Genomic DNA, 13,207 nt, shown 5'->3' with positions numbered 1-13,207 from the left:
TATCATTAACACACATATTTGCAGGTCAATTAGTATAACATCTAGCCTGGACAAAATAATAAAAATACTGACTTGCATGTCACTTCAGAAGAAATTAAAAGATAGTAAAATCATTACTGAAAATCAATGACTTAATGGAAATCAAGCACTCAGCAAAATAAAGCCAACTTCATTTTCTGCTGAGAGCAAAAGTTTGACTGATACAGAGAAGTAACAAAATATGATATATTCAGCTTCTTTAAGCTGCCCAGATGAAAACCACAAATATTTGGATTTAAAAAAAAGGTATCACTGCAGCGCTGCAAGGTAGAAGTAAGACAAAACATTCTGTGGAATGAATTTTGGCAGAAAAAACTTCCAAAGTAGATTTCCAAAGTACATTTTTTTGAATTGAAAAATCTTCAGGCTGGATATTTCACTGAGCCTTTACTGACATCAGTACTAGGCCTTACAGTGTTTGACATTTTCCATATAATATAAAAATACATATAAAATGGCTGCTGATCACATTTGTGAATAGCACTAAGAATGATACAGGAACAAATTATATTAGTCAGATAGAATAATTTAATCATTTGTCAAGTTGATCTCACTTATGTTATTTCAGTCGCAAAAATGTATTTTAATCCAGCCAAACACAAAGTTATCATCTGTACGGACAAGGAATGCAATCCACACCCACCCTACGTGGGACTGCATCCTGGAAAGCAGTAACTGTGAAGTAATGGATGAAGAACATTGCCCATTCCTCAGAAGAGGGCTGCAAATCTGGCATACTTGAGCATAAATTCTTAAACTGAGTAGTTACACAGGAATGGGAAGCTCACTGAGCAAGTCAGTTCACTCTGTGATATGTCCATAATCCTATTTTGTCCAGTACAGGTATTAAAGAATGCTTACTTTTCACTCTGCCACTTGAATACCCCAAACTTTCTATGTTAAAGTAACAATATAATCAGCAGACACAGGCTGAAAAAAAGAAATCTAGAAGTAGTTGTTAGTATTACAACGCTTGCTTGTAGAAAAGGCTGCAACAAAGCTGCTTCTCAAAAGAACTCTCGCAAACTGCTTCTGTTACGATGAGATCCCCAGGAAAGTGGGATGATGAAGGGTGACGCTGGGAAACGTTTTAGATACCACATTCAGCCAGCCAGCCCTCCTAGGCTCCCTCGGTGCCTGGCAGAGACAGAGGGACTCCTCCAAGGAACGATTCAGCACAGAAGCGTAGGTCAGACATTATGAATCACCTTTTCAAGCACCTACTCTCTCTCCACAAGGAGCCTTCGGAGATTAGCCAGCAAACCTAATCAGCGAAGTGAGGTGTCATGAGTGGGCAATACTATTACACCCACGTAATACTCACTGGGGATCAAACTGAGGACCTCAGAATCAACTCACGAGCAGCTACTACTTGAGCCTAAGAAGTAACTCCGTAAACAAACTACACTCGCTGCTGCCAGTCACTAAGTCAGTATATTATATTTAATTGTTAGGACACATCTTCTAACCATAAATAACCCATAAATATCTCCCACACCTATGCCACAGGTAATATGAGCAATCCCAGAACACCAGGAATGAGCTTCCAAACAAAGTCTATTACAGGGCATATTGCTACAATATAAAACAGATGTCAAGGCAGTAAGCACTCGTAATTTCTCCAAAATACTTAAATGACATTAACACATTTAGTTTTCATTTTCACACAAAACATAAATTACTCTGGAGGGCGTAAGGTATAATGCAGAGCAGGGAGCAATGACACTTCCTAGAGACAACTGTGATCCAATATGACAACCCTCATCCTTCTGTGCAAGTTGCTCATAACATCCCACAATCTCTTAATTCCCAAGACTGTCACTACATTGTATTATGTCAGTATCCCATTGATTTGATCCTTGTTCCAAGACATCCAGCGCTCTCTCATTCAGGACTCCCCACATGAGCAGTGGGGATTCCCACAGTGAATGCAGGACAAACAAGGACAATGCTCAAAACCATTATCGGACAACACTGAGACTGGTTCATATTTATTTCAGCTGTCACTGATTAAAATCCATCTACTTTCCTGAAGTGAAAGCTCTTGAATGATATTTTAAATTACTCTCTTTTAATTAGGGATCTTGACAATGAAAGCAAAGCAAGGTCATCGTTCATGTCCCATGACCTGATCACATTACTGCAGGTTTAGCAAGGAGGACGGGTACTACTAACAGCTTTTATGAACAACGGACTAATTAAACTGGTAGATGGGGCACTTAAATGTATCCCATGAAATAATTTTAGATTTAACCTTCATTTAAAATTTGCAGAAGAGACCAAAATGCAAATCAAAAAAATGCTTAGTGGGAAATGAATTCAATTTATTACAAATTGAGACATCAAAAATATTCTTCAGCTCAGCTGCTTTGGGAAAAATGTCCTCCCATATCAAAAAGTATAATTTGAAAGAAATTGGTTGTATCTGAAAGTTTTCCTGCCTTCCCCTGAAATCATGCTGTCAGCTGACCCTCTGACAAATCGCACTTAACGTATGGTGGGCTCACATCAAACCTTTCTCCAGTTTAGCAGCACAGTATTTGTAATTGTCTATAAAATAAGAACAAGAGTAAATACTAGTCTGAGACCTTACAGAGGGTTCAGTAAGAAGGGTTCAGTGCTTATACGGGAGATAGTGCAAGGACTCTTCTGATCTCGCACCAGAAGTTAGTTATCATTAAACACAGAAAGTCCAGATGGGACACATACTCCAACTACAGCCCAGGGAGTGAGGAAGGGAAGCCTCTCCAGCACAGCGTACCCGACGGTGTGCAAGACATACCTCTGCCCACAAAAAATTTCTCACGAAATTGGACAAAACTGCATTGAACCTCAATGCCCAAATGCAGGGCCTATGCCATTAAACACAAGTAAGCCCATATTTTGACTAATGATACAGGGGAAAGGAGCTTGAACAGTGAGAAGGGCACAACTGGCACATCTTGGAGTGGAAGGGAACAAACGTTCCCTCAGGCTACTTTTATACTTTCTTGATCTTATCCTACCTGCTATTTTGAGACTCCAGACTGCTGTTAAGTTGATCGTGTTGTCCACAGTGCCCACAAATGGCTTAGGAAGTAATGGTGCTTTGGGCATGTCCTCATTTACTATCAGACATGACATGTCTGAGAGATAAGAAGAGTCCCTAGGGGCAAATCTGCTGGCTTCAAGGCAGATTAGTATATTGGAAGATATCGCAATGCAATTTTATATCCAGTTTTAATAAACACATGACCCACACCAAAAGCAAGCTGTCCTCCAGTGCACTGTAGCGCTCTCAGGTAAACTGTAAACAGCTCAAGGCATTAACCACGGCTCTTTTGTCTTTTGCACAGTCTGATGCTCACCATGAGCATTTAATGGAATGTATTCAAAACTACTTTCTTCTGGATGGGGTGTAGCTCATGACACACAAACTCTCCCTCTCCTCCTGTGTCACTGTTTCTTTCACCTTCCAGACTCTTGTCTGTACTGCAGGGGACAGCTTCCTCTTGCAAGCTTTGGAAAACCACCACTGGAAAGGATTGCGAATGCAACTGCAATTTTGCTTTTGGTTTTAGGCTTCTGACTCACAAATGTTAAATGCAGAAAGACTTTTTTAGGATGTTAAAACAAACGACCATCAATGAACTTCGATCAACATGTTTAAAATACTCTTTTTTTATAGTGTGCAGACAACAGCTTTTTGCTTAAATTTATAGTAATCTAGGTCATGCTTCAGGTGAGTTATTAAAAAACTGGAACAGGAGCTGACTCATCAACACAAATATCAGCCTACTCATAGCCAAACAAGAAATCCCAGGGCCAAAAGAAAACAACAGAAATTCAATTAGAGGGACAATTTTCATCTGCAGTAATAAGATGAGTGTTCAGCAAAGTATTCTCAGAACTCTGCTGGTACGTGAATTGCTCTTACATTTCTAGGAGAATATTTTGCGTTAGATGCTCTTTGTTGTCGCAGCTAACAGGTAGAACTATTTGATTTTTGCCTCTACTGCTTGTGAAAGGGCTCCTGGTCAGCTCCTGGAAATTTCCAGGTTCTAATCCTCGCTCTGCCAAAAGCTCCTTGCTTTTAAACAAGACATTTTATTTTCTTCCTGTGAACTAATAAAATGATGATGACACTCATCCACCTGTCACGTAAGGTTGCAGCTCTGATTAAAGAAACATTTTTTCTCCTTGTTTTGTAAATAGAAAGCATTACAAAAGAGTTAAGTTTTACTTGTTTATACAGATTTGTTGTGTTTGCAGGACATCAAACATTTACCTTACCCAGCATTTATGAAATAAATGTGACTAGTGGTTTAGGCTAAACGGACCATGCTTTCTTAATCCAGGAACCCAACTTTGAGTGAATCTCATGTTCTGCTGGTAGAATGAGAGACAAGGGCAGGTACAAGGTATCAAGGCCAAGATATTCCCATCAATTTAGTATCCTACTTTGAAACAACAAATCCACAAAAAACTAACACAGCACTTCGTGCATCTGCCCTGCAGAATAACTCAGGTTCATGTGAGTTTACTGGTGCTTCATTACTAATCTTCTGTCCTTAAACTGCATGCACAAGCACCACAGGTCAGACTGGTTACTCTCTAGGCAAAAAAGCACTTACTCTTTTAGGCAAAGAGAATTTAGGTGCCACACTTAAGTTATCAGTTGCTATTAAAGACACGGAGAAAAGAAATCAGAAATGAAACTGAATTTTTTTTTTCCCAACTGGATGTCATGCAGGAACCTGTCAGGGACATTCAGATACCATGACAGCAACTATCAAGTAAGCTAATATATTAAAGGCTAAGAATACACTTTTGGCTATGGATTTCTAAGCACAAGCATACATCAAAAGACCAGTAACTAAAAAACTAAATACGTCAACATCATTGTATTAGCCACTGTCTTTATCATATTTCACAACTGTATCATCATTGAACAATGGTATCACAGTCTTTGAAGTGTAATAGTTCAGACAAAAACATAAAGGAAAACTGAACTGCATGAAAGCATCAGTGCCAACAGTGTGCATGTGATACCAATCAGTGTTTCAGAGGGTTACAGCTAATGTGAGGAAGAAGAGAGAAACTCCTGTCTCCATTTTTTCATTTAAGAGTGAGGGGAATGTACCAATAACATTTAGTTCACATTTACCTTGTTTCCAGAAAATCCAACAAACTCCAGCAACCTCAGAATCCGTGCAGGAAACATGGACAATGTCTATAGAAAGAAATGCAACGGTTTTGCAGTAACAGACTTTCTGCCTCTCAGCTACCAGTTGCCTCCTACAACTTTTCCAAACACAAGAAATAATCACTAAAATTACTAAAAACATCTTCATATGTCTGAAGATTTCCTGGCTAAATGTATACACCTGCTGTATTTTACATATGATTTAAACAGAAATATCTGTTTAATACAGGGACCTGTGTCTCCAGGATTCCCTGCATAGAAATATGTTTACATAGCACATGTTTAGTAACTAGTACTTCTTGGATGTTTCAGAAAGACTGGGTGCATACCACACACTACATATTTGTTCTTTGTGCAGTAAATCTAACGTTTGGGTATGTGCCAGACTCACACAAAGTAATGCAAGCAAGGGGAAGCACCAGGCACTTTCTGCAGCCCATCATCTGAACAACCATGTCACCCCTCACCATCTCTGGGTCAACACCTCTGACATCCCAGGAACCATCCTGCACTATCTGACTACCCGCTTTCTGACCAGAACACAAGTTAACAACAGCCAACAGTGGCTGAACAGCACCCAAGGCCCCATTCACGCACCCTGCCACACCAACTGCCCCGCTAACAGCCAAGTCCCTGGTTGAAGTCCCTGGTTGCTTCCCAAGTGCCATTTAAATAGTACATAGAAGTCAACAAGCACAAGAAACTGCTGCTTCTGTGCAAGGCTTCTCCTGGCCCCCATCCCAGTGGACCCCTTCTCATGAGACCATAACACCTTCCCCTCCAAATGCCTCCCCGGCATTGGTCACTTGGCTAATGAACACCCTTACTGGAAGCTGGGCAGGCACTCAGCTATATTCTCAAAGAACATGCCCTTAGCCCGTGTCAGATGAGATAATTTCTCAGTTAATAATTTCCCCACGAGGATGAGCAAGTGGGTCTGCACACACTGAGCAGCAGTAGTCTCTTAATTTCTAAAGGGCATTAGTATCCGATGTTCTTAGACCAGAGACGAGGATCCTGCAAGCGTCAGCGCGCATACCTGATTTTAACTGTATGATTAGTAACACTGATGTCAGTGGAACTTCTCAGATATTTAAGTTAAGAACATTTTCAGGAGGTTGCAGGACTTCAGCTCAAGAGAAGAACTGTTGGTACATACCAGATTAAATGCTCCAACCCCAAGTTTTACACCTCCCTCAAAATGAAGATGGTTCTCTCCTTTGACATAATGCGGAGACTGTATGAGACTGTCCAGCTCCCTGAAAATGCACAAGATTCTGTTACATTGTCAGCAAATAAAATGATTAATTACAATTCAGTAAGAACTACATAGTACAAAAAAGGTCAATTTGTCATCTCACCCAGGTGAACAACACCTGCAACATTTTGTTGGATTTATCAACAAATCATTTCTGTCACATTACTATCAATTCAAAAATATGGAGTTATGGAGATGAATTCCTGCCAAATAGACGTAGTCAGTTTGCAACCACATTTCTGCCTGAAAATGTTTCCAGAATGTCTGTTGGGAGCAACACCAACCCTTACTACCGCAAAAAGAGATGATGTGGCAGTGCAGGAGAGTTACATTTTCATTAGCAAATTTAAGTTAGCAAATTTGATTTGAGTTTCACTAATCCCTGGATTAGGTATTCCTTTTTTGTGCATGTTCATTCAAAAGAACATTTTGTTATATATAGGAACAGGCAATTGTAAGAAATATTTTAAAATGGGCAGGTATATCGGAAATTACTTTTCACTTATTTTTCTACCTTTCATAGATCTCAACTTTGTAGTGTTCTTTATTTCCCTGTGTAATCCAGCTGGATTTGAACCTGTTTTGTCTCCAAGCTTTCTATAGCTATGTGTTTTTCACACTATTGTTTTAGTTTATTTTGTTAATTACTGGGAGAAGAAAAACACTGTTCTAATGGTAGCCACATATTTGTGTTCAGGCTGTCATGTTTTTATCTGCTGGTTGTTGCCAACAGATATAGGACTATTCATTGTAATTGCAGTCTTTACAATGATCCTGCATTTAGAGTTGCCTTCAACGCACACAAATATGGACACTGTCATCTCTCTCCCTTTCAGTATACTTCTGGAGAACCTGGGCTGGATGCTGTTTTGTGTCTGCTAGACACGTGACTTTTTGTGGCTGTTCTGAGTCCAAATTTAAAGTGCTAAAATAAAACAAAATATGATGCATATTTAGCTTTCACTTTTTAAAATTATTCATATAAGTTTTTACTACCGTGAAAGTTTCCTGATACTTTTTATTCACTGACAATTAGCAAATGTTTCATTCTGAATTATTGTTTTATTTCATTCCATCTTTTTTACAGTGCATGGTAACCTTTCCTCCCTGAAAGAGAGTTTTAAAATTGTATCTTTGCAACATTTACTCCTCCTGTCTTTTCAGAGTTGTTGTTGTTGTGGATTATCAAGCAGTACTGCTGACAGCAGGGAAAGGAAAGATGGCTTTTTATATCAGAAACTACGTTGTAAAAAATATTGATAATCAAAGCAAATAAAGTCTTGTTTCCATATCTGTTTTCTCTGTAACCTGTTGCACCATGCTCTCAGCAAAACTGCAATTATTTCTTCCCACACCAAAGGTACAGTACAAAAACCGTAACTGCCAATCTCACAAACAAACTTTCCCTTTGTTAAAATACATGTTTTAGTCATATGCAAGTTGTTATTAGCATTCTTTGGAAGACGACCACCTAAGAGCTACTAGATTTATAACACTTTGTTTTTACATAAACTAGAGCTGATCTTAATTTATTGAGGCGCAACTGAGTATGCTTCCCATGGTGTACATTTTAATGTAATTTTTAGAATTTACTACTGCACTTCAAAACCTTTTGCATGCATTGAAAGTAGCTCTCCATAACTTCCTGTATGAAAAGAAATCTCCTTAAGCAGATGTTTTTGGCTTATAGACACTAAGTAATGAGCACACTGTGAGTTCAGATAAGCAACCTTGCTTATCATTTTCAATAGCATGCACCTTCTCTGTAGAGTAGAACAACTGCCATACTTAACCAGATTGCAAGTCCAGCTAACCAAATATTTCACTCAGACAGTGGCATATGCTTGGAAAAGCATCCTCCAGGAATTGACTGTTCAGGGACTTCATGATGCGGAGAGACTGCATCTGTTCTACTATGCTTACTAGCCCCTATAAACCTATTTCCTGTAAATTTGTTTAATCTTTGTTTGAAGCCATTTATACTTGCCATTGCAAGCTCTTCAGTTTATTGTCTCTTAATTTTGTTTTAGTTTCATGCATTTATTATGGAGTTACTTGTGCTTCAGCTACTGGTTTTGAATGTTCCAAAAAGCTGCAGCTAGAAGCATAAAGAAATGCCATTTCATGTGCCAATGACTGTGAGACCTCCAAATTATGCTATGCAGACACAATGAGCACTACAACATTTAGAACAGTTATTTTTTGACATAATTTCAAGGATATAGTATCTGAAGTAGGCAAACCTTGGGAGTTAACAGGGTTTGGATCTTTACAATCCAAATCAACCATAATATCAATACCCTTTGTTATGCAAAAGAGGAATTTGTGTGAGCTGAGAAAAGCTATAGATAGGAGGCCCATAATAAACACTGCAGTAAACACAACAGTAATTAATTTGTGAATAGGAGAATTCAATCAGCAGCGCTTTTTACCGAAAGACTACGCTTAATCACATCATCACTCTGACTTACCTGTATGTTTGGTAACTGTTTCGGACTTTGATGCCTCCTTTTATGAAGCTAACCATGTTCTCATCCTGTTAGAAAGGAAACACATTAACAATATGAATTTATAAGCATTATAAAGAGCTTTTGTCTTCTTGAGAGGAACACGTGCCTTGAACATAACCATTGTGACACAGACAATATAAGTCTCCGAGAAACAATACATGGATTTAGGATTTCCTTTCTATATTAAACTGTCTTTATCTCAAACCACGAGTTTTCTCACTTTTACTTTTCCAATTCTCTCCCCGATCCCACTAGGAGGGAGGGAGTGAGCGGCTGTGTGGTGCTTAGTTGCCGGCTGGCGTTCAACCACGACAATATTTTTACTGTGTTCAGACATACACACTTTATTTCGATGCCTTCTGTGATTAGTTTAGCCCCTGTAACCTTTGAACCATCTGAATTTGCATTAATGAACACAGTGACTAAGCTAATGAGTGGCACCTAAGGTACATGCATTTGTGGCTGTTTCAAAAAATAGCTTTCTCTCATTTGTCCTTCAGCACAGTTAAGATCTGGACATTTCCTGGCTCAGCACCAGATACAAATAACCGCCTGTCCTCAGGAGTCTACAGAATATAGTTTCACATCCTAAAAAGGGAGCAGGGTAAGTAAAGTTACACAGGACATGCTCTTTCTGGTCTGAATATTCAAGTACCTATGAGACCCATACTAGTATGGTAACATGTTACATTACAAGCTATAATGAACTGAGAACTTACAGAGTGTATCTGGGGGACCATTAGTTTACAGTTGTACCCAGAGAGCGAACTCTCCAGTCTCGTAACTTTCTGGTGGCAGTTTCTTGCCTCACTCATTGTATATAATCTGTCATTCTGGTTTGTTTTGATATTTGCTATTACTTTGGGATAGGCAGACTACATGTGTTTCGGCAGATGATTTTTCTGTAATGATATTTTAAGAGGCTATATGAAGCATTGTGGAGAAAATAGCATAGATTAGATGAACGTTTGGTTGTTTTACTGTTATTGTTAAGGAAACAGGGCCCAACTGTGCTCATCAATATGTAAATAAAGAGACAGAACCTGCCTCAAAGAGCTCTCCATCCTCCTGGAAGATAACTCGATCCAGTCAAAGTTACAGTTCAACTTCTTCCAGAATTTGCTTTCTATGAACTAGTATAGGAAGCCTAATGGCCTGAACTGAAGGGCAGGGGCTTACTCCTGCAGCCTGCACCACCACCACTAGCCTGTGTCCTTTACAGGCATCCTTAAGCAAGAGCGATAACTGAAGACAGAAACCATGCACCGCAATGAACATGTAATTCCTGATGATATATCCCCAGAGACTTGAATCCCAATCACATGCAAACAAAATAACCACAGAAAAATGTGATCCTGTTTTATTTTGTTCTGTAGCAAAAGTCAGTTTTTAATTAGCAACGGGGGGGGGTGTTACAGCATACCTAACCATATGTAAAGGTTCAGTTATATTTTCCTTTGAATGGAAAATGGAAAACGGAAAGAAGATGGTTTTAAAATGTTTAAATTCAGAATACTCACGATACCAACAACAGAGATAACCAATGTGAGAATAGTCCAGCCCTTGAAAAATCCTGAGACTAATTTTTATGTGTTTTCAACTGGATTTGGTCATTTACATTAAGCATCAAAACTAACCCACTTCAATAGCTGTTGGAATGAAGTGCCTTTGTTTAATTTTTAAAACCAGTTCATGTGTTCATGAAAAATTAAACACAGAATAGAAGAGGAAGCAAATAGACAGACAGACAGATACCTGTGAAAATAGTGCTTAAAACCAAGAGACACTGCATTAAAACACTCCTTTCTTACAGGCACAATGGAGAAGTTCTGAAAAGCCTTGCTTCCATAGCTTCTGATATCACCCAAACTGTCTCCAGTGCTAGAGGCTACTCATCCCAAAGAATCCCAAAGAAATATGGAAATAGGTAGCTATACCTTGTCCATTTCAAAGTCCATCATCTTACCATAAAGTCACCATCATCAGCACACTAAAAACCTTCAGAAGAAGCTACTCTGACTACTGGTTTTGCTATGAAGCAATAGTTTCCAGCAGAGGGGCATGGCAGATTGCTGAAGAAGGTTATACGGTTCATAAACTGTCATAAGCAACATAAATCAGAGCCCATCTGGCAACTCCCAAACACTGTAAAATCACCACCTGCATTTCATTCTCTACCAACGTCTTTGAGCCAAGAAGCAGAAGCCCTTTGTGAATGTGACTTTTATTATCCCCTCTGCATAGGTGACGAGGCCCACTATCATATAGCAAGCCAAATCAAGAAGAAAAATCTGTTATTTCAACTATGATTAACAATTTAAATTGCAAGCTGGAGCCCAAGTAAGTATTGCTAATGTTGATCCATCAAACAAATCAAGCTTCATTGTACAGACAGATAAAATTCAAAGAAGAGGGAGAGCTCCCCTTCTTTTAAAGACAGGCAGCACTGTCTAGTAAAAAGCATGTGTGGAGCCTAATAGCTATGCAGACCATAATAGCTGTTCAAGAACAAACAAGTGAGAAAGCAGTCTTGGGAAAGCAAACACCAGCCTGACTGAAACAAAAATGTCACTTGCATTCCAGCATAGCACAGCTTCAATGACCATCTCTCTCTCTTTTTTTTTTTTTTAATCTGATATCCCAACACACAGTATTTGAAAATCGGTGCTTACTGCGGTTGCATTTCACACATCCAAAAGGGACCAGAGAAGGGCGTCATAGTGCTATGTGTATCGAGATAAGCATTTTTGGATAAACATGAGGGATAACAAAACATTCTAGTATCTCACCAGCAGATAGTCCAGATAAAATCCAGATTTAATCCAATGAAAGTGTCTTAAACCATTAGGTCAAACTAGGGTCTTCTACCATTTCAGTAATTTTAAGAAAAGAAACCTGTACGGTGTGTACTTTTTTCCCTCCCAAAGAGCTACGCAGGAATCCATACCTGGAGGAACGTGAGTGCTGCTCTCTGAAGTAAACATTCAGCATAGCAAATTTCTGCATGGATTTCCTCTAGTGTCACACAGAGGGGGGAAGAAAACAAATCAATCAGACAAAAAGTAATGAAAAAACTCTTAGCCCGTTAATACAGGAATAAGATCACAAAGCTCAAACTGAGAAAAATCTTTTCCAAATTTGCTGCAGTGTTTCAGTTCTAGACTACTGAAGCAACTCCAAACAGTAATGACACACACTTACAGAAACTTTGCAGGAATTTCTCTGGTGCTTTCCAGGAAATCCTGGATCTAGAACTTTTCCAGGCATTTCCCTACTTCTTTGTAGGTATTTCGTTACCCAGCAAATTTTGAAAATGCTGAGTCAGCATCCAACAAAAAAAGTTAGTGATTTTAGATGTGGTGACATAGCAACTGCGAGAACAATTGATCCAGAAATTTTGGAAATGCCAAATCAGAGATTTTGTCAGTGAAGTCACAATCTGCAAAAACACATTGAGTGAACAATGCTACATAATTCAAATTGCAGCAAAAAAAAGACAAAAACGTCATGCATGAGAAAATGTTACCTTCAGTAAAGTGTTCAAGGCTTTGTCGATGCACAAGGTTGTTGATAGAATCAGCTACTGTTGATTTCTTCCTAAATCTGCAGAAAAATCAGTTTGGTCATTCTGAACATGAAGCATCAACAACAGAGGACGGTATCTTTCAGCTGGCCATCCATACAGTCACTAACATACCTCTAGTGCTCACCAACTCTCTGTTATTTTACCACCTACACAAACTTCAGCATATTCCATACAGAACTTAGTCAACACGGTCTCCTGGGATCTGCCTTTTACCCTTCATGTAAAGGAAGGGGATAAGGGGGCTTTTTGATTTATTTTGTGTGTGTGTGTATGTGTGCACGTGCCCATGTGCGTACAGAAGTGGGAGCACAGTTGACTCAAAGACAGATAGCTACAGTACAACCATCACCAAATGGGAAGATTCTGCAGTGTCTGTAAATGGTAAATAACTTCCAGACACAGCAGAACCGGGCTACAGATAGGACAAACATCTAATGGACAAGAAAAATCAGATACTGCCGTAAACTGAAGTTTTCAAGAGTAGACTGCTGAAAACTCTAAGTTATGTGGTCTGACCCCATAACTGACCCTCCTTTGAGCAGGAGGTTGGACTAGATGACCTCCTGATGTCCCTTCCAACCTCAGTTTTCCTATGATTTCTATTAAATTACATTCCTTTTTTAACCTGT

General features: G+C 39.0%; 1 protein-coding gene across 1 annotated transcript in view; it reads right to left on the bottom strand.

Annotated features, from left to right (window-relative positions):
- The window catches only part of TTC39A (tetratricopeptide repeat domain 39A), a 50,887-nt gene that overhangs the window by 18,323 nt on the left and 19,357 nt on the right, over positions 1–13,207 (bottom strand). Inside the window, exons 4-8 of the mRNA XM_075155791.1 lie at positions 12,519–12,595; positions 11,940–12,007; positions 8,954–9,018; positions 6,384–6,483; positions 5,186–5,251 (exon numbers count right to left, since the gene is read on the bottom strand). Of these exons, the coding sequence (XP_075011892.1) occupies positions 5,186–5,251; positions 6,384–6,483; positions 8,954–9,018; positions 11,940–12,007; positions 12,519–12,595 (376 nt within the window). The remainder of the gene's footprint in view (positions 1–5,185; positions 5,252–6,383; positions 6,484–8,953; positions 9,019–11,939; positions 12,008–12,518; positions 12,596–13,207) is intronic.

This window comes from Calonectris borealis, chromosome 8 (assembly GCF_964195595.1).
Source record: "Calonectris borealis chromosome 8, bCalBor7.hap1.2, whole genome shotgun sequence".
NCBI lineage: Eukaryota > Metazoa > Chordata > Aves > Procellariiformes > Procellariidae > Calonectris > Calonectris borealis.
Note: the sequence above shows the minus strand (reverse complement) of the source record. Positions and strands in the feature narration are given on the sequence as shown.